General features: G+C 37.6%; 1 protein-coding gene across 1 annotated transcript in view; it reads left to right on the plus strand.

Annotated features, from left to right (window-relative positions):
- Positions 1-16,809, plus strand: part of dhx15 (DEAH (Asp-Glu-Ala-His) box helicase 15) — a 30,414-nt gene extending 13,605 nt beyond the window's left edge. The window contains exons 7-14 of the mRNA XM_052600963.1: positions 5,574-5,660; positions 5,905-6,054; positions 6,277-6,385; positions 10,362-10,553; positions 12,128-12,250; positions 14,538-14,728; positions 16,016-16,185; positions 16,275-16,809. Of these exons, the coding sequence (XP_052456923.1) occupies positions 5,574-5,660; positions 5,905-6,054; positions 6,277-6,385; positions 10,362-10,553; positions 12,128-12,250; positions 14,538-14,728; positions 16,016-16,185; positions 16,275-16,392 (1,140 nt within the window). The 3' untranslated portion in view covers positions 16,393-16,809. The remainder of the gene's footprint in view (positions 1-5,573; positions 5,661-5,904; positions 6,055-6,276; positions 6,386-10,361; positions 10,554-12,127; positions 12,251-14,537; positions 14,729-16,015; positions 16,186-16,274) is intronic.
- Positions 16,810-22,577: the final 5,768 nt, after the last annotated feature.

The following is a 22,577-nucleotide window of genomic DNA, read 5'->3' on the forward strand; positions in this document are numbered from 1 at the left end:
GATGCACAGGGGCTGATGTGAATATGCTGCAACCCCTGTGATGCAAACCAATGTTGGGACCTGAGAACTGCTTATTATTCAGAAACATTCCCAAAAATAAGACCATTAGGCCACTTGGCCACTCTTGACCATTAGGCCACGACTTCCCCACAAGTCAGCTTCTTCCCCACGGAGGTTCACAATACAATAACTTCATTTCGGCACAGTTTTTTTTTTTTTTAACTAACTACTATCAATGCAGTCTTATGCAAAGCATGCTGGAAACTACAGATCCAGGTTATTTAAACAATAAATTATACCTTTTATGATGCCTGTTAATAATTACATTTTACATTTAAATTGATTAAACAATGACATTAAATTGATAATGTTCACTATTTGTTGCATTAGCTAATTTAAAAAAAGCTATTTGAGCAAATCCTTTTTTGAGGATGAGTGTCTTGAATCTATTCATTTTTTGGCACCCACCTTGTTCTTCTGTCCTTCATTGGCAGCAGTACATAAGGAGACTCCGATTACCTTGTAAAAATGTCAACCCTTCAGACCCTCTGGCATATATTAAACACAATGCACGTAAGCCACCTTTGGCAGATACGGGATGTGTGTGTGTGTGTGTGTGTGAATATTGTGAGACCCGCACCTGTGCAGTCACATCCTCCTTCAGGAAAAAATCCAGCAGCTCTACTGCGCTTCTTATGCATGGATTTATTAGTTGGGGTTTAACGTCATGTGACGCTTAGCAGTCACATGTAGGAAAATTGAGGACTGTAGCAAATTTAGGCAGCAGCGTTCTTCATGATCCTTGAGTTAATTGGGTTGTGGTAAGATCTCCCTAGTGCTGACTGCGGGACTGGAGGGTTATGGAAGAATTAAGGAAAAAGTGACACTGGCTTGCATGTTAACCACCTAAAAAAATCCTTTATGGACCCAACTTATTAGTAACTGTATGCGGAAGGACAGTGGTCGTCCTAGAGATTTAGATCATGGAGATTTGGAGACCATGTCCGAGCCTTAAACATTTGATGTGTTACTCTTCATTCTAAGCCAAGTCATAAAGCATGCTGGTTTTAATTTGAAGACAAGTCCATTTGTTAAAAAGGGTTGTTGATTCAGCCCGGTAATGATGATAATGGTTGGTGCTCCTTCCACTCGTGCTGCTTAAAAACCCAGAGGTACAATGAAATCATGCTGTTGCTGACGAAATGTCTGTTTGGTTCAGTCCTGTCAGTCTGTTTATAGCTAGTTGCCTAAATAGCAGCACATCTGATTTAATGACATCGACATACTTGGCAAATGTCACAATGCATTTGTGACTGTGTTTGCAAACTCAGAGTACTGATCAAAAGGTAAATGGTATTTATTTTTTTATTTAAAAAATCTGTAATGCTTATCAAGGCTCCATTTATTTGGTCAAAAAAAAATACAGTAAGACTAATAGTAATGTTAAATATTATTATTTAAAAGAACTGCTTTCTATTTATAAAATTATAAAATTAAGTCTTAGGTGTCACATTATCGTTCAGAAATCATTTTAATGTTGATTTGCTGCTCAAGAAACATTTATCAATGTTCCACAAAAATATTACGCAACAAAAAGTTTTCAACATTGATATGAACTATTATTAATAATTGAGCACCAACAATAATTGATGATAGAGCATCAAATCAGTGTATTAGAATGATTTCTGAAGGGTTTCTGGATTTCTGAAGGATCATGCGACACTATGAATATTCGAATATAAAACAGTTACTTCAAATCGTGATAATATTTCACAATATGACTGTTATTATCAAATAAATGCAGCCTTGGTGAGCATTAGACTTTTCAAAAACATTAAATCTAAATTGCTCCAAACTTTTTTTTCCTGTAGTTTGTCTCCATTCTAGTTTTGTATTTTTATGAAAAAGCAACATTGAACGAGAGACTCATTGGAGAGAATTGAAATTGCATTTATTCAAGTGAAATGCTGCTGGCATTAGCCTTGTTCGGTCAGACCGCATACTTTTTTCCAGACCACTTGCACATGGATCATTGCCTCCTAAAAGATGCAATTTCTCAACACCTCACGGTTCAGTGAGGATGACTAAGTACTGGTAATGCATTTAGTGGTTTTGCTGTGCAATTCATTCCAGTGGCTCTCACCTTTCGATAATTTCCATGGCTACCGCTCTGGAATATATTTCATCTCAAAGGTCTTTCCCATGTGTTCCTATTTTCTGAAAGGATGCAGACTGGTTGGGAACCCTCATTTATTTTTATCCATGTGTCTGAAGCGATCCGGTCCTCGTTGTCATTCAGTGTTCTGTTGAGAACACGCTCTGTGAGCATTGGGTCTCCAGATGGCCTTATTTCACTGAATTCCCCCAGTCTTTCCATGAATATATAGGCAGATGATTCTGTTCAGCAACTGAATTACATCAGGTCAAAGGCTTCATGAATAGACCCTCTGCTGCATTACCAAACCAAGCCAAACATTTGTGGCTGAAGAAATCCACTTATAAAAGTAGGATTTAAGTGCGCTTGAGGAGGCTGAATTACATGAAATATGAGGTCTGCTTGTATTGTTAGTAATGGAGGCCAGGAAGTTTAATGAAACTCAAAATTTACACTGCAAAATAACTTTTTTAGTGGAGCTTGTCAAAGCAAGCATCTGCAATACTATTGCTCCCAATAAGGGTTATGAATTCAAACAAACTTTAAGCTTGTTTTATTCTGTCGGCATAAATTATAGCTCAAATTGTAAGAAATGTTAAGAAAAGTTATTAAGGGACCATGGTCTGCCAAACTTGAATTCTTAACTGCTTCTTTACCATTATAATTTCCATTAGGATACTTTCAAATCTTAAGAATTAATATAGAAACGTTTTGTACAATATAATACTTAAAGGGTTAGTTCACCCAAAAACGAAAATTAGGCCATAAATGCCTCGCCTTGAAGTCATCCTAGGTGTATATGACTTTCTTCTTTTAGAGGAATCCAGTTGACATTATATTAAAAATGGTCTTTAATCTTTCAAGCGGTTTGATGCCACTCAGTGGGTGTTGTACTGCATCAGTCTCTCAAATGGCTCCAGGGGTGAACAAGGGCCTTCTGTAGCGAAATTATGTGTTTTTGTAAGAAAAATATCCATATTCAAAACGTAATAATCACTTTGATGTAGTTTGCATGAAGCGTTGTTCACAGAAGCAGTTCCAGGGGAATGACGTATGAGGCCAGCATCGCGCATTCGCTGGTGAGCCTCATGAAAACCAACGTTTGTCAATAAGAGCAAAGGAAGCAAAGTTTCCTTACTAAAACCAGACTCCTCTTGGCTTAAATCAAAAATGTACACATCCGTGTTTTGTTCTTCTAATTAGTGAACGTTGTTTTGATTTGATCTCTCCCCTGCGCAAAGCCAACCTCTATACATCATACCACTGGAGGGGCTTTATTTACAACAGTGAGCGCAAGCTAGATTTAAGTGATTATTACATTTTGAATATTTATATTTATTTTCTTACAAAAACACATTGATTCACTACAGAAGGCTTTTGTTCACTAAACTTCTCTTGGACTGATGCAGTGCAACACCAGTTGAGTGGCATCAAACAGCTTGAACGATCAAAGACAATTTTTAAAATAACTCGGACTGAATTCACCTGAAAGAAGAAAGTCATATACACACAGGATGACTTTAGCGTAATTTATGGCCTAATTTTCATTTTTGGGTGAACAAACCCTTTAAGTTTGGAATATTATACTTAAAGTTGGCATGAAATTTAAATTCACTCTATCCATTTTCTAAATGCAAGTTATTGATCTTATTGAATGAATCATCCATACATTTGTCTTTTTTTTTTTTTGATCAAAATGTCAACTCAATCTTCCAGTTAAAGTGTCAGTCTTCTCTTTGTTGACGTATGCCAGACTTCTCCAGTCATTTAGTCAATTTAAGCTCCATCTCTTTATTACTATTGACTGCAGGCAGGCTGACATTCAGATCTGCCTCCATCCAAGCAACAACGATGCACAGAACCATGTCCTCGCCCTACATTTTTTCAGTTTTAATGGGATGTACATCACAATGAAGAAGAGAACTATAGCTGTACAACTCCGTTGGCTGCTCAGGTTTTTCTGGGACACTACACAAAGCAAACTCCTAAATTATCGAGAGACTCTGTCCTACTTCTGACTTGACTCGGATTGACATTTTCCATCCTGTGATTCATGAACACCATTTGGCTCTTTTGACTCGGGCCAGTAAGCAACCCTTACCTATGCAGTGTTATAAAGCTCTACTGAAGCTTCTTGGACACTGTCATCTCATCATATCAAAGACAGTCCATAGTCTCTACCTCAAAGATGATTCAATATGTCACTATAGCACACATGAAGGCCACCTGTATTGTAAAGGGACAGAGAGAGAGAGAGTGAAGGAGCGAGACTTGGCATGAATAATAGTTTCTTAGAGGTGGGTTTCTCTAGGGAGGGGAAGATGGCTGCATGCTGTGCACAGACATGTATCTTTCCGCCATAAAGAGCAGTAGTAATGTGTCTGGACGGGTTGCTCTGTGGAAAGCAGTCCGGCTCAGCCGGCACACTCCTGATTTGACTTGATTGCAGCAACTGTTGCCTTACTCCCCTGTTGGGTTGTATTAGTCTTCCAGCTTGCGACCGCTCACTGAAGTGTCTTTAAGGATTTAATTCCCACTGATTTTTTCGCCTTTTTCACCCCTCTCCAGTTACCACAGAACTTTTTTCTTTTAATACGATTTTTTGATTGCCTAGAGCAGTGCAGAACTGTCTTATCGCCAATAAAATGTACTAAATAAAGCCTCCCTGCTGGTGTAGTGCAGTGGTTTCCAACCACGTTCCTGGATCCTCCCCCCAACACTGCACATTTTGCATCTCTTTTTTTGTCTGACACACCCATTTCAGGTCTCGGAGTCTCTTCTAATGAGCTAATGATCTGAATCGGGTATGTTTTTGTTTTAATGAGACTTAGAAAACATGCAGTGTTGTCCACCACTTGTGCAACTGGCAAGAATAATGCCTCATTGTGCAACTTGGGTAAAGTATTATTATTTAGACATTTTGAAGTGCACTTGAGCCATGTGTAGAAAGCAGAAATACCTAAAGGCCAAAGTATACTTTAGTTTTTAATCGTACGCGAAGGTGTGCATACAGTGTATGTGATGCAAATTTCATACCAGAATAGTATGTGTGTAATGCTATTGTGTATACAAGACCCGATTTTTGTAAATGTGCATACTTTGTATACACATTTTGCAGACCAGAGATATTGTGTGTGTGTGTGTTACATCATAAAATGCGTTAAGTTACATTTAAACTGGGTTTCCCAAACTGGGCTTAATATAAGAGCTGCAATGGGTTCATGAGTTGATAAAATGTTAATCATTAATTAAACGCTGAAGATAGAAATATCTAATTTGTTTAGATTGCTTTTGCACATGCTATCAAATGGAGTATACTCTGGAAGACTTTTTCAATAACTTTATGTGCTTTTTTGTTTGTGATTAAAAGCTGTCTGGTCAAGTTGATCTCTTGATCATATTGTTTTTGCTCTCGTAGGTTGTGGTTTCTACAAACATCGCTGAGACGTCTCTGACCATCGATGGCGTGGTGTTTGTAATTGATCCTGGCTTTGCCAAGCAAAAGGTTAGTCCGCTCTCCTCTGCCTCACTTGTCTAATCTCGCCCCAGATAAACCCAGTGGCGGGACTCTGACAGCGACTGGAGATGGAAAAGCTAGTTATTTATTCTGCTGACATTTCCCTAGCCCAGCTGCTGCTGTCATACATGTAGTCCAGTCAGAGATGAAGGATGACTTCTCTTTAGCATATTGCTGTGGTGCAATGGTGTGCATTTATTATTCACACAGCTCTTTCCTTTTCGTCACACAGGTGTATAACCCTCGTATTAGAGTCGAGTCGCTGCTCGTAACGGCTATTAGTAAGGCTTCGGCCCAGCAGAGAGCTGGTCGTGCTGGACGTACTCGTCCAGGAAAGTGCTTCCGACTCTACACCGAGAAGGCCTACAAGACTGAGATGCAGGTTTGTGAAACCAATCATAACAGCTGCAGGCATCTGGGAAGCGCACTTGTTCTGAATTTATTTGACGCCAGAGAAATTGGTTGGATCATGTTTTGGTCGATCAGCAGATGACCCTGGTTCCTTCAAGTCTTTAGTACTTCTGGTCACTTCTAGCCCCCTTTCTGTACATACTACATGGGACATGACCACGTAAATTGATTCTGAAAATTTGTTTTCCTTCAGGATAACACATACCCTGAGATTCTCAGGTCGAATTTGGGCTCCGTGGTGCTACAGCTCAAGAAGCTTGGTATCGATGACCTTGTGCACTTTGACTTCATGGACCCACCAGGTATTGACGTTTTCTTGAGCTTGACGAATACTTCCAGGCTTCTTTAGAGTCTGATAGTAAAAAACAGGGTAGTATGCAAAAGTATGCTGTTTTCATGTGCAAAGTGCCAACAATTAGCTATCATTTATTACCATTATTGTGTGTTGAGTTTGCAAATAGGATTGGATTTAAACATTTTACTTGTTTTTACTTAGAAAAAAAAATCAGAAAACGCATGAATGAAAGAATCTTAACATTTCGAACTTGAAAACTGGACGATAAAACAAAATTTTTGTAACCCTGGGTTTCACAGTTTTCACTAAAGATATATTTTAGCGCATATGCACATGTACGCATATGCAAAATCAACCTGTAATATTGAGTTAATACATATTAAAAACACAAACCAACGTATTCTAGTCTGTAAAAGTTTATCCCATTTCTTTGGGAATTAAAATTTTGCCAGTTTTCCTCAATGTACTGGTCATTAACTTTTAAGTGCACCATTATGCAAACGCTTGGAAGAAAGTTCTCGGCATGAAGGACCCGTGATTGGCAGATCAATGTGCCTCTTCATTTCTCTCTGATGCGGTAGGAAATTAAATGGAACTAAACGTCGAGGATGTTAACTTTGACAAGATGATTGACAGGTGACGGAATGCTCGTAACTAAGCAACATAACATTTCGTTAAAGCAGTTATGATGAAGTAGTTTGTCCCAAATCTTGCCAACTCTTCTGGCATACACTCAAAAGTATAGACTTTCTCTTAACAAAAAGAGAACAAACTTTCAGGGCATAGTTTAATTTGTATTGGGATGGATGGATAGGTAGATTTTGAAGTACATTTTTGTAAAAATGCTTGGCACTCACATTTTCTTCAGAAATGTCAAAATCGGTTTGGCTCTTTAAGTGTTTTGAATACTTTGTCCGGGTCATTTCAGAGTATCTGGTGCAGCTGGACACTGCCTTTCCTAAACTGACTGATATTTCAGAGTCCGGCTTTGCTTTGATCGTGTAATTGCTTTTATGCAGTATGAAGACCGATGTGGAGATTCATTAAAACTGCATGATGGCCAGACTTGTAATTGCTGAATAGTATCGACTGAAACGTTTCCATGTGATTGGCTCATCGTCTTTTCTAAAAGGTTCATGACCTTAAAAGATCTCTAAAGTTGCCCTAAAATGTTGAAGCTTGTTAAAGCTTTCTTTTTCCTAACATACTTCTGCATTTGACTTCCTTAGTAATGTATAGCTATAGATTTTCTAACTGATATGACACAATGTTAATAATTTGTACATTTTCTAACACGCGTTTCCCACAGCCTTGCACTCCATTTGTGGAGGCATACATATGCAAATTCATTCTCTGCCAGCAGGTGGTGCTTGTAGAGCGGGAAACACTGTAATCAAATAAGTGCTGAGCCTGTGCTAACAAACGCTGCTCAGGCATTACAGGCGAGATGAAATGAAAATGACAACCGTAATTTTCTGAAGACAGTTGGATTCCTTCAGTAGGTGCGTTTACATGGACACTTTTGCTTCCGTCGGAATGAATTCATTCTGATTGACAAATCTCAACATAGTGCTTACATGAACACGAAATAAAGTGATCAGGTTGATATGCACGATTATGTCACAAGCTTCGGTTTTCAATCCGATCAAGTGTTTACATGTCCTTTAGCTCGGATTACAAAAGGAGTAAACCACCCCTAACAATCAAAACGGTATTTTAGTCGGTTCTGGTCAATTCAATCTGATTGACGTGTTTACATGGGACTTTTTTTAATTCTGATTGTGCTAGATGCAGACACATAAATGTAAAAAATAAAAATATAAAAAAAAAGATTTTTATTGCTGGATGAAGTTGATGGAAGCCATTTGCTAAATGCTTACTTATACTTTCCTTTCATTAAGTCACCTTTAGCTTTCTCTCTCATTGATTTTGCCTTCAGTTAACCCTTCAGGACGTTCCCTGCTATAGTTTATTTCTGATGTGTGTAAATTACTTTTTCCAGCCGGGTTCAATGCATGGCACCTATACTTAATTTTTGCCTCAAACATATTACTTGCTTTAGCTCGGGTAATGCAGCATAATTTCAAAACAAATAGAAAATGTGTGTTTGATATACCAGATCAATACTCGATCATAACATACTGACTTCCGCACTTTTTTTTTTTTAAATAAATTTTTCCTGACTCATTGATAAAGACAGCCACAGTCTTTCATCCTATTCAGCAAACTCCTCCTAATTTTCAGTTAACATGCAACTGGTCGTTCGAGCCAAACTCTCTAGAGCCAAAGGTCAGTAATTGAATTTGTTGGTGTGTGACCAGTGTTGATGCATTAAGTAGAGGTTCCTCCCCGTAATTGAATTAGTGGTGCTGCTGTTTGAAACTGCTTGCATGTCAAATGAAAAATTAGCCCTCTTTGTCTTGAATTTAAAAGTTAGTTTTTGTCCAGGAGACTATAGCCACAATGTTTTCACAGCAAGAAAATGGCTTTTGTTTTTTTTTAGGTAAGGTATCGAAGTCAATCGTCACGGTTAATTTTTCTCTTGTTTGGGGTTAGAGATTAGAAAAATCTAACGTAAACCACTAGTGTAGGATATGTATCATCTATACTTGCTTTGCAAAAATCAAAACAAACAGGCCTCATTCAGAACACCTCCAGTTCTCTGGTAACTTCCCCTGCCATTTTTAGGGCCTGAACACCAATGGTACAAGCTTCTTTTTCTTCTCAGAAATAAATTGTTTTTGAAGGCCTAAACATGCTCAAACTCATTTACGTTAACAACTGAATTTTCAAAATTAGGTTTGGCAAAATGGCTTGATAGCGCCACCTACAAATTAATGAAGCGCCCTTCCTGCTGTGTGAAAAATTCGGTACAAACATGTAATGTCCCAAGAAAAGAGTATCTTGGAACGAAGCCCTAAATGCATATTTTGAATTTCTTCTGGGGTTTCTGTGCAGTTTTTGCAATTTTGCAAAGTCTTGATGTTTAACATTATGATGCACTCCTAGCAACATTAAAATATGACTGCATGTGCTAAAATATTAGAATTAGGGCTGCCCCCCTTATAGATCACTAATCATTAGTCGGCGATAAAAGGCTTAGTCACAGTAAAAATAGATTAAATAAAATCATCCACAGGAAGTGGCGAAGTCATGCATTCTGCGACGAAAGATCATTAACAGCGGCTGTGATATACAGGACATCGACCAGGTCATCCAAACGCTCGCTTAACATTCATACACCTCAAATATGGATTATCATCTGAAACATAGTTGTAGCAACTTCACATGGCTGCTTGATCTAATGTTAACCTATAAAAAATGTGCTATTTTAGGGTTTGTGTGGAATGAGGAAGCGCATGCCGGTGTGATCACTTCCACTTAACATTTTTTGGTCATACAAATGGGAGTGATATACATATTTGTAAGCTTTAAAGACTGTTCTTTTATTTGTGTGCAGTCATAATAAAAGTTGTGATTTTGTAAAATAACGAAAGAAAACGGTGCGTGCGCGCGTTTTGCGGTCTCACTACAGTTTTAGAAATAATAAAACAAAACTCTGAGTATACTTGCCTCAGCAAAAGAAATATAGGTCTATCTATAGAATAGATCTTTTAAATGAACCAATTCAGATGGAAAACAACTATTCTCAGGTGATGTGATCTGTATGAAACATTAATCTAGACACATCCACTAAGGAGATCGTCAATTCATCACTGCATCCAAAAAAAACAACACTGGTTTATCAACGAATAATTAAAATGTAAAGACTGTCTCCTTGCTTTTTTTCCATAATACATTCATTACTTATGCCGGTACATGCGCTACATAGGCAGTTAAATGCTCATTACTATGATTTATGGTTTAATAATATAAACATGCGATTGGTCGACTAACCGCTTAACATAAACTACTTCTGGTCGACCAGAATAATCTTTAGTCGAGGAAGCCTTAATTATAATAGGATATTGTTTTTCTGCTAGCTCCTGAGACCCTGATGCGAGCCCTGGAGCTGTTGAACTATCTAGCGGCGCTGAACGACGACGGTGACCTGACGGAGCTGGGATCCATGATGGCCGAGTTCCCTCTCGACCCCCAGCTGGCCAAAATGGTCATCGCCAGCTGCGACTTCAACTGCTCCAATGAGATCCTTTCCATCACCGCAATGCTATCAGGTAGTATATGCTCAAGTACACACGACCACTGCATATGATCTAAGAATAATTACAGTAGCCTGATGGACTATGAAAAATGAATTATTTGTAGCTCACTCATTATCAGTAAGCAGAGCAAAAAATGTTAGTCTTCAGTTTTATTGTCTACATGTGCACAACTTCAAGCTGCCAACTGTTAATAATAATAATGGTTGCGTAATCAAACAGTCTGCTTATGCATTTAGCTGCTCGGCTGAAGCCATTATGTAGCATGACTCTCAAAGGAAGTGCTCACAAACAGTCCATACACTGTAAGACCAATTCAGAATGGTGCTTGAAGCTAGAAGTCGACCGGTAGTTGATTTTACCAATACCCTTAGCTAGATTCATTCATGTTCACAGAAGCAACTTTAAAATGTATTAGTATGAGTACATCGGTGCTGATTTATCTGCAAAACCGAGAATCGGTCGACCTCTGTTTGAAGCTATTAAATGTCTGATGCAGGGGGGTGGGGGAGAGAAGGACATAGGATACAGCCGCTTAAGAGCACACTTACTAGCCATCAGTTCAGATCTGGCCCGAGTAAACCAATGCTAGACTTCAGATCAAGTCAAATATAAACTAAAACCATTAACTTATTCCTTATTACACTGAAGAAATATTTAGGGCTACATTTTAAGGTTTGTTTTTTAATTGCATGTAGAATTTCTATCTACTTGGATTGCACAGTTTCAAACTTGCAAAATTAATGTGACGCATATTCGTCAGTCACAATAACGATTCAATAAATCCAAATTGTTTCGATCTCCCATTTTTCAGCTAATTGAATGTTGCTTGCTTAACAGCTAGTCAAATTTTACCCATGTTTATAAATTTTACCTGAGCTAAATATGACCCTGTAGCGCATAAGTATAAAGTTCATGGGGTTTATTTGTAGCAATAGCCAAAAAAAAAAAACCCCGATGTGATGCAATACTACTCAAAAATAATCCATACAAAAAATCCCAGATGGCAAGTCAGTGATTGCTTTTTTTATATATCGTTAAAATATTGGTGTCTGGAGCACCATGAGTTTGGAGACTGTAGTGTACACTGTGTGAATAAATAGTACTCATAAACTCATATTGAGATATTCTCAAATAAAGTGAGTAGAGAAACAGTATTCCTTATGTCATTACTTAACGAGTGGATTACGACTTCCCAATTCCCTCAACACATCAAAATTCAGATGAATGGAAATTGTACATGCAATTCAAATACATTAATCCTAAATTGAGGCCTAAATATTTTTTGAGTGCTTGTAGCCAGCATGGTTTGTGAATGTACCCAAGTAATGCGAATCCAGTCGAGTGACTCCAAGAAGACTTATCAGTCCCCAGGTTTAACTTAATTTGCACAGCCACAGTCCCTGGCCCGCAGAAAGGCAAATCAAAAGCCGAGAGAAGCATCTCTCCCCCCACCCCATCCTACCAATTGGTATAGCGTACCCTGTGCCGTGCTCTAGCCTCAGAACTAGGCCTTATGTCCTGTCTGGGTGAACGCTTGACTCATCCCTATGGGCGGCTATGTTGGGGCCCATACCAACCTTGTTTAGTCCCACAGTGCTTTGTGCGGCCCACCGAAGCTAAGAAGGCAGCCGACGAGTCCAAAATGAGGTTCGCCCACATCGACGGGGACCACCTGACCTTGCTCAACGTCTACCACGCCTTCAAACAGAGTACGTATACATGACACACACACTAGCATCTTGTGCTCATGTGAGATGATTCCCTTCACCCGTTTTTAATTAGCCTAATTGCCTAAATCTTTTACAACTAATTTCAGGGTTTTTTTGTAGGTGGCCAAAAATCTTAATTTGTTTCATCAAAATTGGTGCCTGCGAGGCAGTGCACTATTAAAACGGTTTACGTGCAGTTAATTCGTTACATCAGCTTCCATATTTTCTCCCAAACTCACATGGGGTTTCTCGCGCACAACTAATATGAAGCATAGTTTGTTTGTAATTAGTACAAACAAAACGTCACAATGTTAGTGATCCAAAAAAGAGATGTTAATCTGTCATATTGTGTAATGCTGCTATAGAAAAAAAAGAAGTCTGTATTGTAAGTGCATAGATAAGTTAATAGAGATCTGCCGGTTATATTCAAAAATGTTGACCGTAAAGTCCAGAGTTGTGAATAGTACATTTTATTCATTAGTTATAGGTATTATCTGTAATATTGGGTGTAATTAAGAGGGGGTTCTTGAATTAAGAGAAACAAGAGTTTACTATTAACCTTCAGGGACAAAAGCATTGATTTTCAAAAAATTTTTCCCACCCTTTAAAGGGGTCATATGATGCTTTTTTTAAAGACCATTATTTTGTGTATTTGCTTTAACAGAATGTGTTGACATGCTTTAATGTTCAAAAAAAAATTTTTTTCAAATACTGTACATTATTGTAAGTCCTCTATGCCCCGCCTCTCTCAAGCGTGTAATTTTCTACAAAGTCCCTCCTTCCGACAAGCGCAGTCTGCTCTAATTGGCCAACTGACCCTCGACAGAAATGTAACGCGCCTTTCCATAATTGTGAACTTCATTTTTTTAAATAATTGTCTCTTTGGATTTAAGACTAGTCTTTACAACTTTACAGATCTTCTTCATGCACCAAGAGCGTGTAACACTCCAAAGAGAAAGTAAAAAATTTTAATCGCATCATATGACCCCTTTAGGAAGCCTTTTATATATATATAGATATAGATATATATATAGATATAGATATAGATATAGATATATATAGATATAGATATAGATATATATAGATATATATATAGATATATATATATATATATATATATATAGATATATATATATATATATATATATATATATATATATATATATATATATATATATATATATATATATATATATAGAAATTTTTTTTAGAGGGATAACTCTAAATGTTGCAAAAATGCATCGCCAGGCATTTAGGGGCACAAAATAACCCCAATATTTTTCAATACACTTAAGTAAAATCAACACGTGCCACATATTAAATGCATTTGAACAATATATTTTAACCAGTTAGCATACAGTCATAAAAAATAAGGAAATTTCACTATTTGACCATTTGGACACGGTTATATTCATATCAAAGCACATTAAAAAAATTATGCACTAATTCATCTTAAAAGACTAAAACAATAATAACTTTCATAAATAGTTTTTGTAGGCTCCATTTCACAAAAATATAAAAAAAGCTTGACTCATAATGCCCAGCTTTTACATTTGTACTACTCAGAAAAAAATTGTTTACATTTTTTGAAAATGTAATTAAAAAAATTTCTGACTTGAACTGTATTCATAAATTTCACCGTGTCATCTACTGTTATGTAGTTTTTACTCACAATTGCTGAAAAGGAGGTTTTCAGTGCTTTATACAATGTTGGTTCTCTGATTATTAAATTTCTTCCAGCTAAAAAAAACTATGTGGGCCAGTAGCCGGTATGCTCATGATATTTCTTGCATTCATAGTAACTTACCTTATAGTAACAGTAACTTAATATATTGCTTGTGTATATATAGTTCTGTCATTGTCACACTGTATTAATTTCTGTAATTTCAAAAAGTGAAGTGTGTAATTTACCAGTATTGTCTAGCCAAATTTAAAAGTAAACATTTGTATGTTGATTCCTTCAAAAGCATAAACAATGTGAGTGAAAGACACTTTTGTTGGTTTGAACATCCTGACAACATTGACTCAACCAGAGGCCTGAGATTGTACTGGGAGTATGTTTAGTCTTCCAGTAGCAGATAAGTGTAGAAGTGTTTGGGAAACCTGTTTGAAAACAGTCATTTTTTTTAATGTGACAATCTCTGCAGAAATTACACACTTCACCTTAAATCTTAAATGAGTTTTATTAAGCTGCATATTTAGTGTTTTATAAATGTATAGATGATTTTGCAGTGCTGCTTGCATGTTGCTCTTAACATGGTTTTAATCTATAACCATTCTGTTTAAGACCACGAGGCGGTGCAGTGGTGCTATGATAACTTCGTTAACTACCGCTCGCTGATGTCGGCTGATAACGTGCGGCAGCAGCTCTCACGCATCATGGACCGCTTCAACCTGCCACGACGCAGCACAGAGTTCACCAGCCGAGACTATTACATCAACATCCGCCGCGCTCTCGTCACAGGCTTCTTCATGCAGGTATGTTTGTCTAGAAACGTGCCACAAATATAATATTCAATTAAATAAAATGCTAATAAGCTTCTTTAGTGGTGCCAGGGTTTTGATTCAGTGTTTTGAACATCTATAATGTGTGCAGTTTCTAGATTTAGATATATCTGAATGCTATTCCACAGAATATTTCGTTGTGTGAATATCTGAAGATGCAGTGTCAAAAGAAAGGAAACAAGTTTTATTCTGGTATCTTGTATTGTTTTTTTATTAGCAGTTGAATGGAAGTCTTATAAAAAAAAAAAGATCAGTGTTTTTATCAAAGATCACATCCAGGATGAGATTGCGATTGATGATCAAAACAAATGGGGTTGATCGCTTCCATCAATACCCCCAAAGCTTCACAGTGCTAAACCACTTCTCAAGTTGACATTTAATTCGCTAATGTTGGGTAGTTTTAATTTATATGCCGTTTAATGTTTGTTGAACACGTTATTTTACATATGCATTTTTTGGGCTGTTTTGATCCTGGGATTCAGTGCTTTTTCAGTGCCTCCTACCATTATAAAAGTGAAAATAGGGCAAAGCCAGTAGCAGGGAAAGAGTTAAACTACACAATATAAAAATAATGCCCTTTGAATTCGCTTAACATTTTAATTAAAATATTTTCTTTTAACACACTGTAAAAAAAATATAAGTTGCAATACTGATCTTCCCATTTCATGGTGGAAAAAAAGCTTTAAATATTTAATGGATATTTAATTATTGTACAAAGATAAAACACAGCCTTGGGGATCATAAAGGCTTTAGTTAATACTTAGTCCACTGTATTTTGTTAATCCTAAACTAAAATGCATCTAGTTTTAAAGTTGAGCTTGATTTCTTCCTTGACTCTCCTCCATCTGTATTAAAAGCTGTTGTGTCTGTTGAGAATACAAAACCACTGGAGCTTGCAAATGTAATGCATGGCTTTCTATCCTAGTATGACGGTTTGAACGTGGCGAAAATAAATGACATTTTTATTGAGTCACTCTCTGGGAGGGGGTTCCTGAAATAAGTGACCTGACTAGTTGAATTACGCCATTAGTATTGAAATATTTGTCAACATTAACCTTTATAGGTGAGACAAATTTGTGTCTTTGTGAGTGAATTACCAGGCGCTCTATTGCCAACGTCTCTGTTTGAGTCGGCCGTTTATTGAGACTGATTGCCCAGGTTAATCTCGACATCCTTACTCCGCCGGAAGAAATGGCCGTGTGCATGTTTGGTTAGCTTGTGGTTGATTTATTCCTCAATTTGCATCTCTGGTGTTATCAGGTTGCTCACCTGGAGCGCACCGGCCACTATCTCACAGTGAAGGACAACCAGGTGGTCCAGTTGCACCCTTCCACCGTACTGGACCACAAGCCCGAGTGGGTTCTCTATAACGAGTTTGTGCTGACCACCAAGAACTACATCCGCACCTGCACTGATATCAAACCCGAATGGTAAGATAAAACATGCATTGTTGGCAAATGCTTCTGCAACAAAGAAAGAAAAAACAAGCAAACATTCTGCGTATCTTTTCATCCTTCAGGCTGGTGAAAATCGCTCCAGGATACTACGAAATGAGCAACTTCCCTCAATGCGAGGCTAAAAGGCAACTGGAGCGCATCGTCGCTAAACTTCAAACCAAGGAGTACTCTCAATACTAAACATGCGCAACGGTGTAAGGACTGTATGTTTTGAATTCAATATGCGCTGTGCAATGCTTCTGAAGTTGTACATCGTCACACATCTACTTTAGGTTTTGTGTCTGTGTTTCGTTTTCTGTTTTGATTTGTCGTCAAGATATAATTATTTTTTATAACTCTTTGCTCCTGGCTCTGCCGCGTGTTTTGGCACCTGGTGAAAGCATATTGTTTAATTGGTCACTCTAGGCACTAAGGATTGGTTGGGAGCAAATGCTTAACAGGGATACACACCATCAACTGTTTTTGCTTGAGCATTTATGTGGATGTTGACATTCCTTATCGACATTGAGAACTTCCTGCTATGTTATTGAGTAGAAAAGTCCTGTTTATTCTGTGAAGGAGCTTTTACTTCAATAATAAACCTTGATATCAGTCATACTCAAGTTCATTCTTTTTGTTGGCTTGAAAGAATCGATTTTAAAGTTGAATAAAGCATGAATTTACAAGGAAGACCAAAATTGCACACATGCATTTTACAGTTCAGCATTTATGATTTATCAAAATAAAGTAGCATAGTACGTTTATGAATAGTTTGGGTAAAGATATATTGAATGTAAATCCTGCTCAGCCATTATTTCTATAAATTGCTTTGTAAGTGGTCATCTTTTTAAGTTTAAGATTAGAGCTGTTCAAGTGTTCATATATGAAGTTAATTGCATATGTTTAACTGCATGACTTTTTTAAAATAGGTTTTCAGCAATTTTCTTAACTTTTGTTTGATTTTTAAAGACTGGTTGAAGAAATACTTAAATAATAGTTGTTCAGCTATTTGACAAACACAACAGTCTGGTATATGGGTGCTTGTTTTTCTGTTAATAATGAAGGAAAAACTGCAACTCAATGGGACCAAGTAATTTGACAGTCCTATGGTAGAATAATAAAAGCTCAACATGGCTGAAATATAAATTTGATGGCTTATTGTCAGTCTTTGGAGTACCAAGCCAAACGTAATTATATATTTTCTCTGCAATTAGCCAGCCCATGCATTTTCATTTCTAAAATGTGAATACAATTGCAGACCTGGAATTCTGTTTGTTGTACAAAATATTGAACAACTTTGGAAAGTGTTGAATGCTGTCTGCATTGCGTTCAAGGTCATTGAAGTTAATATTGTAATTTTTCTGTCATCTTAATTTGATTCAGTATGTATGTCTCAATGTTATGTACTGTAACTTGGAAAAATGGGGTTAACCAGGTTGTTGCACAGTACTCTCTGTCTGTCTGTCTGTCTGTCTGTCTGTGTGTGTGTGTGTGTGTGTGTGTGTGTGTGTGTGTGTATCCGTGTGTATCCCCACTAGCTTCAAAGCCTCCACCATCGTGCCAGTACTGAAGCACTCCACTGCCTCTGTCCCTAACTACTTCCGTCTTGTTGCACTCAACCCCATCATTGCCAAGTGCTTTGAGAATCTGGTTGCATCCCACTTAAAATCCTGTCTCCCTGCTACACTAGACCCATTCCAATTTGCCTATCTCTGCAATAGGTCAACAGAGGACGCCATCTCTACTGCACTTCACTCTGCCCTCACCCACCTGGACAGTCAAAACGCACACTTGAGAATGCTGTTTATTTATTTTTAATACTGTAATCCCCTCCAAGCTGATCTCCAAGCTCAGCCATCTTGGAATCAGCACATCCCTCTGCAACTAGATTCTAGATTTTCTGACTAACAGACCTCAGCCTGTTAAGTTAGATAACTTCTCCTCCATCACCCTGAACACCGGTGTGCCACAGGGCTGTGTACTGAGCCCTCTCCTGTACTCCATATTGATGCTTGACTGCGTTCCTGCGTATGGCTCCAACACCATAATGAAGAGCATTGTGGACTTCAGGCGGACTACACCTCTATTTACATCAATGGAGCTGTAGTGGAGCGTGTCGAGTTCCTAGGCATCCACATCTCTGATGACCTCACCTGGTCCCTTAACTCCACCCTGGTCAAAAAGGCACAGCAGTGCCTTTACTTCTTACGGAGCCTTAAGAAAGTTCACCCGAGTCCCAGGATCCTTGTTGAATTCTACCGCTGTACCATTGAGAGCATACTCACGAACTGCATCTCAGTATGGTACAGCAATTGCTCCGCATCTGATCGCAAAGAACTCAAGCAGGTGGTGAAAACTGCTCAACAGATTACCGGCACCCAGTTTACGTCCACTGAGAACATTTGTCACAAGTGCTGCCTGGGCAATGCAAGGAACATAATCAAGGATGCCTCTCATTATAACCATAGACTTTTCAACCTTAACAATACTATTGTCCATCAACCAACTGTATTTATTACCTTGTCTTACGTTGCTGCTGTTCAAAATGTATATATATTCCTACATTGCATTTCTATTCATATTCTGTATATACTCTGCTTAATACTGTGTATATAGCTTAAATATATCAGCTTCACTTACTCTACACTTATATGTACTGTATATAAAACACTATATTCTTGCACTTCTGGTTAGATGCTAACTGCATTTCATTAGCTCTGTACTTGTACTATGCATAATGACAAAGTTGAATCTAATCTAATATATATGTGCAAAGCACAAAATTACTAAAATAAGCTAAAATTTAAATCAGAATGAAAATAAAAGCAAAATCAAAATAATAAATGCTATAGCATATAAATAATACTTCACTGTATACAAAATTGTATGTATGAATTACAATTATTTCAAGCATTAATATTCAAGTACTAAGCATCCTAATTTGAACTATATCATCTCTAGTGGAAGCAATTGACTTTTCAGGTCACCTAAAAGGCTTGTCATTCTTAAATCAGATGGTTTCAATTAATTCTAATATAAATACACCTCGTTATGGAAGGTCAGTTTTGTGGCAGAACCTGAATTAAAAATAATAATTGCAGAGCACAAGGCAACGATTGGATACAAGTCATTGATTAGTTCTTGCCCTTGGAGTACAGTTTAATCAATAATGAAGAAATGGAAGGACTGGCAGTATACCTAGAGAAGGATGTGCTCAAAACATGAGTGGTCATGCAAGAAGGACACTGGGGACCACTGAAGGAGATACAAGCTTCAGTGGATGAGATTGGAGAGACTGTGCATACGTCAACTGTCATCTGGGTGCTTCAGCAGACACTGCTTTATGGAAGAGTGACGGAGAGAAGCCACTGTTGAAAATGTCATATGACATCTCGGCTGTAGATCGCCAGAAGGCATGAGGAAGACTCTGAAGCCAGATAGAAAAACGGCCTCTGGTCTGATGGGACCAAAATTGAGCTTTTGGCCATCAAACCAAATGCCATGTTTGCTGTTCGCCAATCGCTGTGCATCATCAGAAACGCACCATCCCGACCGTGAAGTGTGGTGATGAAGTTCAGCAGCAGGTCTTGGAAGCATCGTGGGGTGAAGCAGACGAAATCAATGCAGCACAACACAGCTAAATCCTGGAGGAAAACCTGATGCAGTTTGAGACACCTGCGATCGCCCCAGGAGATGATTTATTTTCCAGGATAGTGACCCAAGCATGAAGCCAAAGCTACACGAGGAGTGATTATAAACAATGTTGAAGTCTAGGAGTGGCCAAGTCGAGATCTCAATCCAGTTGAGAATTTAATGGTGGACTGTCCGCTCACAATCTCCATGAAACCAGACTGAGCTTGTCTAAGAGGAATAGGGAAGCATTGCAGTGGCAGACAGAGACCCATCCACACATACTTAAGGCTTGTGAAATTATTCAATAGATGCATCAACTAAGTAGAGAACTGATTTGAGAATGACTTATAAATTCCAAATTAGTTACTGTATTTGAACGGAGGTATGAAACAGGATGCAGATAGCAGTTCGAATTTCAACGTAAGCAAGCAGAATTTAAATTAATTTAACAGAAATAGATATGACTAATTTGAACTAAATCTAAGTCAGGCTTCAAAAGTAAAACCTTTATTTTCTCCATAGGGAAACAGATTTTAAACAATAACTTATAAACATTTAAAAACTCCGAGAACGTTTGTTGATTTGTTACTTTTATGAAATATTCTTGTTCAACTGCAGAATTTGTGATGAAAAACTGCATTACCCATGATGCTATGCAGTACATTTGTGCCAAAAGGGCTTGCTGGGATGGCCTTTTCTTCCACATAAATGCTTTTTAATTTATTTTATTTTATTTTTTTACAGATATAATCAACTACATATTTTGTAATGCAAAACCACTGTTTTAAATTTGATTTTCATTTGCAAAGCTTCATGTGATTGTAGTTCTTTCCATCACTAAATCTGGGAAGTACACAGTCGTTTTGTGCAAATGTCTAATAAAATGTCTAACTTTATTTTTTTATTTTTTGTGCAAATGTCTAAAAAAAAAGGAATAGCAGTCAACTTCTCTAACTCTAGTTCTTTTCGGCTAGTTCCTCAACTGTTATCCTGCTGAGTTTGCTAAAGCATGAAACAGCAGAAATTGTAGAGCTGAGTTGGGAATCCTTGAAAATAGTGGCTTCCTTCAGGCCCAGTTCAGCTTAGGTCCCCTGCATCGGACCACCAGTGGTAAAAGTTTTATTGTTGTTTCTTTGCCATTGCATGTTTGCTGTATTTTAGCAGTGGTATTGTAAAACGAAAGCATTACTTGGATCTCCTGATGGATGAGGAAAAATAGTTTAATTCCTCAATTTCAGCATCTTCTGAAAGAGCACGGGTATTTGTTTCACCATTTTTCCAGAGACGTACAGAAGGCAGTGTTATATTAATCCATGGCAATGCCTTTCCCCTTGGCCCTGAGACTTTAAAGTTTCATTGTTGTGTTTTGCTGCACTTTCGATAAGAGGGAACACAGCACCCAGGGGGTCTTTTTGTTCTATTTCCATATTAATCCATTAGTCGTAGATGAAGACCAAATCCATTTTTCACCTATGGCATTATACAGCACGGTTATGAGGGAGGAGAGGGGATGAGCCATTTGCAAGGTGACACGTGAGCGAGATGCGCAAACTTCAAAAGCGACCTCAAGTTAGCATTTGCCCTCAATTGAAGTTTCAAAGGAATATCAGGAGAGAGGAGGGGTGCTTGTGTGGAGTAGATGAGAAGAGAGGAGGAGACCACGTGTGCCATATGCAAATGGAAGAGATTAGCATGTTTATTTTGATCTTTTCTGACTGTTGGAGGAAAAAAAAGTTTTTAGATAGATGGCTTTCTACTCACGAGCACACATGTAGCCATGAAATTGTGCCAGAGATTACCGTGGTTCGCTGAAGCCAATAGAAAACACATTAGTTTGAGTTGATCTAGAAATTATGTGAAATTGATCTCGAGGGGAAAGTGGTTTTGTCATACTGAGTGTTTCTAATTGATCCATCCCAGTATAATTACCCAAGCAAATCATTATTTTTCTAAGTGGTCTTATTAGACTGGTCACTGGCGTGAGCTGGAAGCAAAACCCACAATTTGGGCTTTCTTAACTTGTTTCAATAAAGCTGTTTTGTCGTACAAGGTTTAATTTAACCATTTTTAGATGGCAGCAGTGTACAATATATTAAAGTTGTGATTATTCTTGCCAAGATCGATTGCTAAGCCCTTTGAACTGAACTAACCCCTACTGCTGCGTCCAGACCCCTTTCTCCCACAATTTTTTATTGGACATTTATGTGTTTGGGTTGAATTGTATTATTTGCTGGCAGTTCACACGCTATTGATGTTTTATTAATTTTTTTTTAAGTTAAGGATGGTAATAGTACGGAGCCCCGCACATGATATGCAGGAAAACATATAAGACTAAATCGTGTGCATGATTTACTAATTCGTTCCCTCAATGTATAAAACGTGCACATGATTACTATTGCGTTCCCTCGATTTATAAATTGTGTGCACAATTTACTAATTAATTCCCTCGATTTGCTAAATCGTGCGAATGCAATAGTAAATCGAGGGAACGCAATAGTAATCGTGTGAATGTTTTAGTAAATTGAGGGAACGAATTATTAAATCGTGCACACAATTTATTTTTAATTAATGTCAAGTGTAGGGCTCCGTATAATAGAGATTAGAACTGAAGATAAAATATCAAATAAAGCTTTAAATGGGCTCTGTTGTGAATTTGACCCTTATCTTTATTTTTTTTTTCTTTCATATATATATATATATATATATATATATATATATATATTTGTACTACATATCCCACAATTCCAAGTAGA

This window comes from Carassius gibelio, chromosome A7 (assembly GCF_023724105.1).
Source record: "Carassius gibelio isolate Cgi1373 ecotype wild population from Czech Republic chromosome A7, carGib1.2-hapl.c, whole genome shotgun sequence".
NCBI lineage: Eukaryota > Metazoa > Chordata > Actinopteri > Cypriniformes > Cyprinidae > Carassius > Carassius gibelio.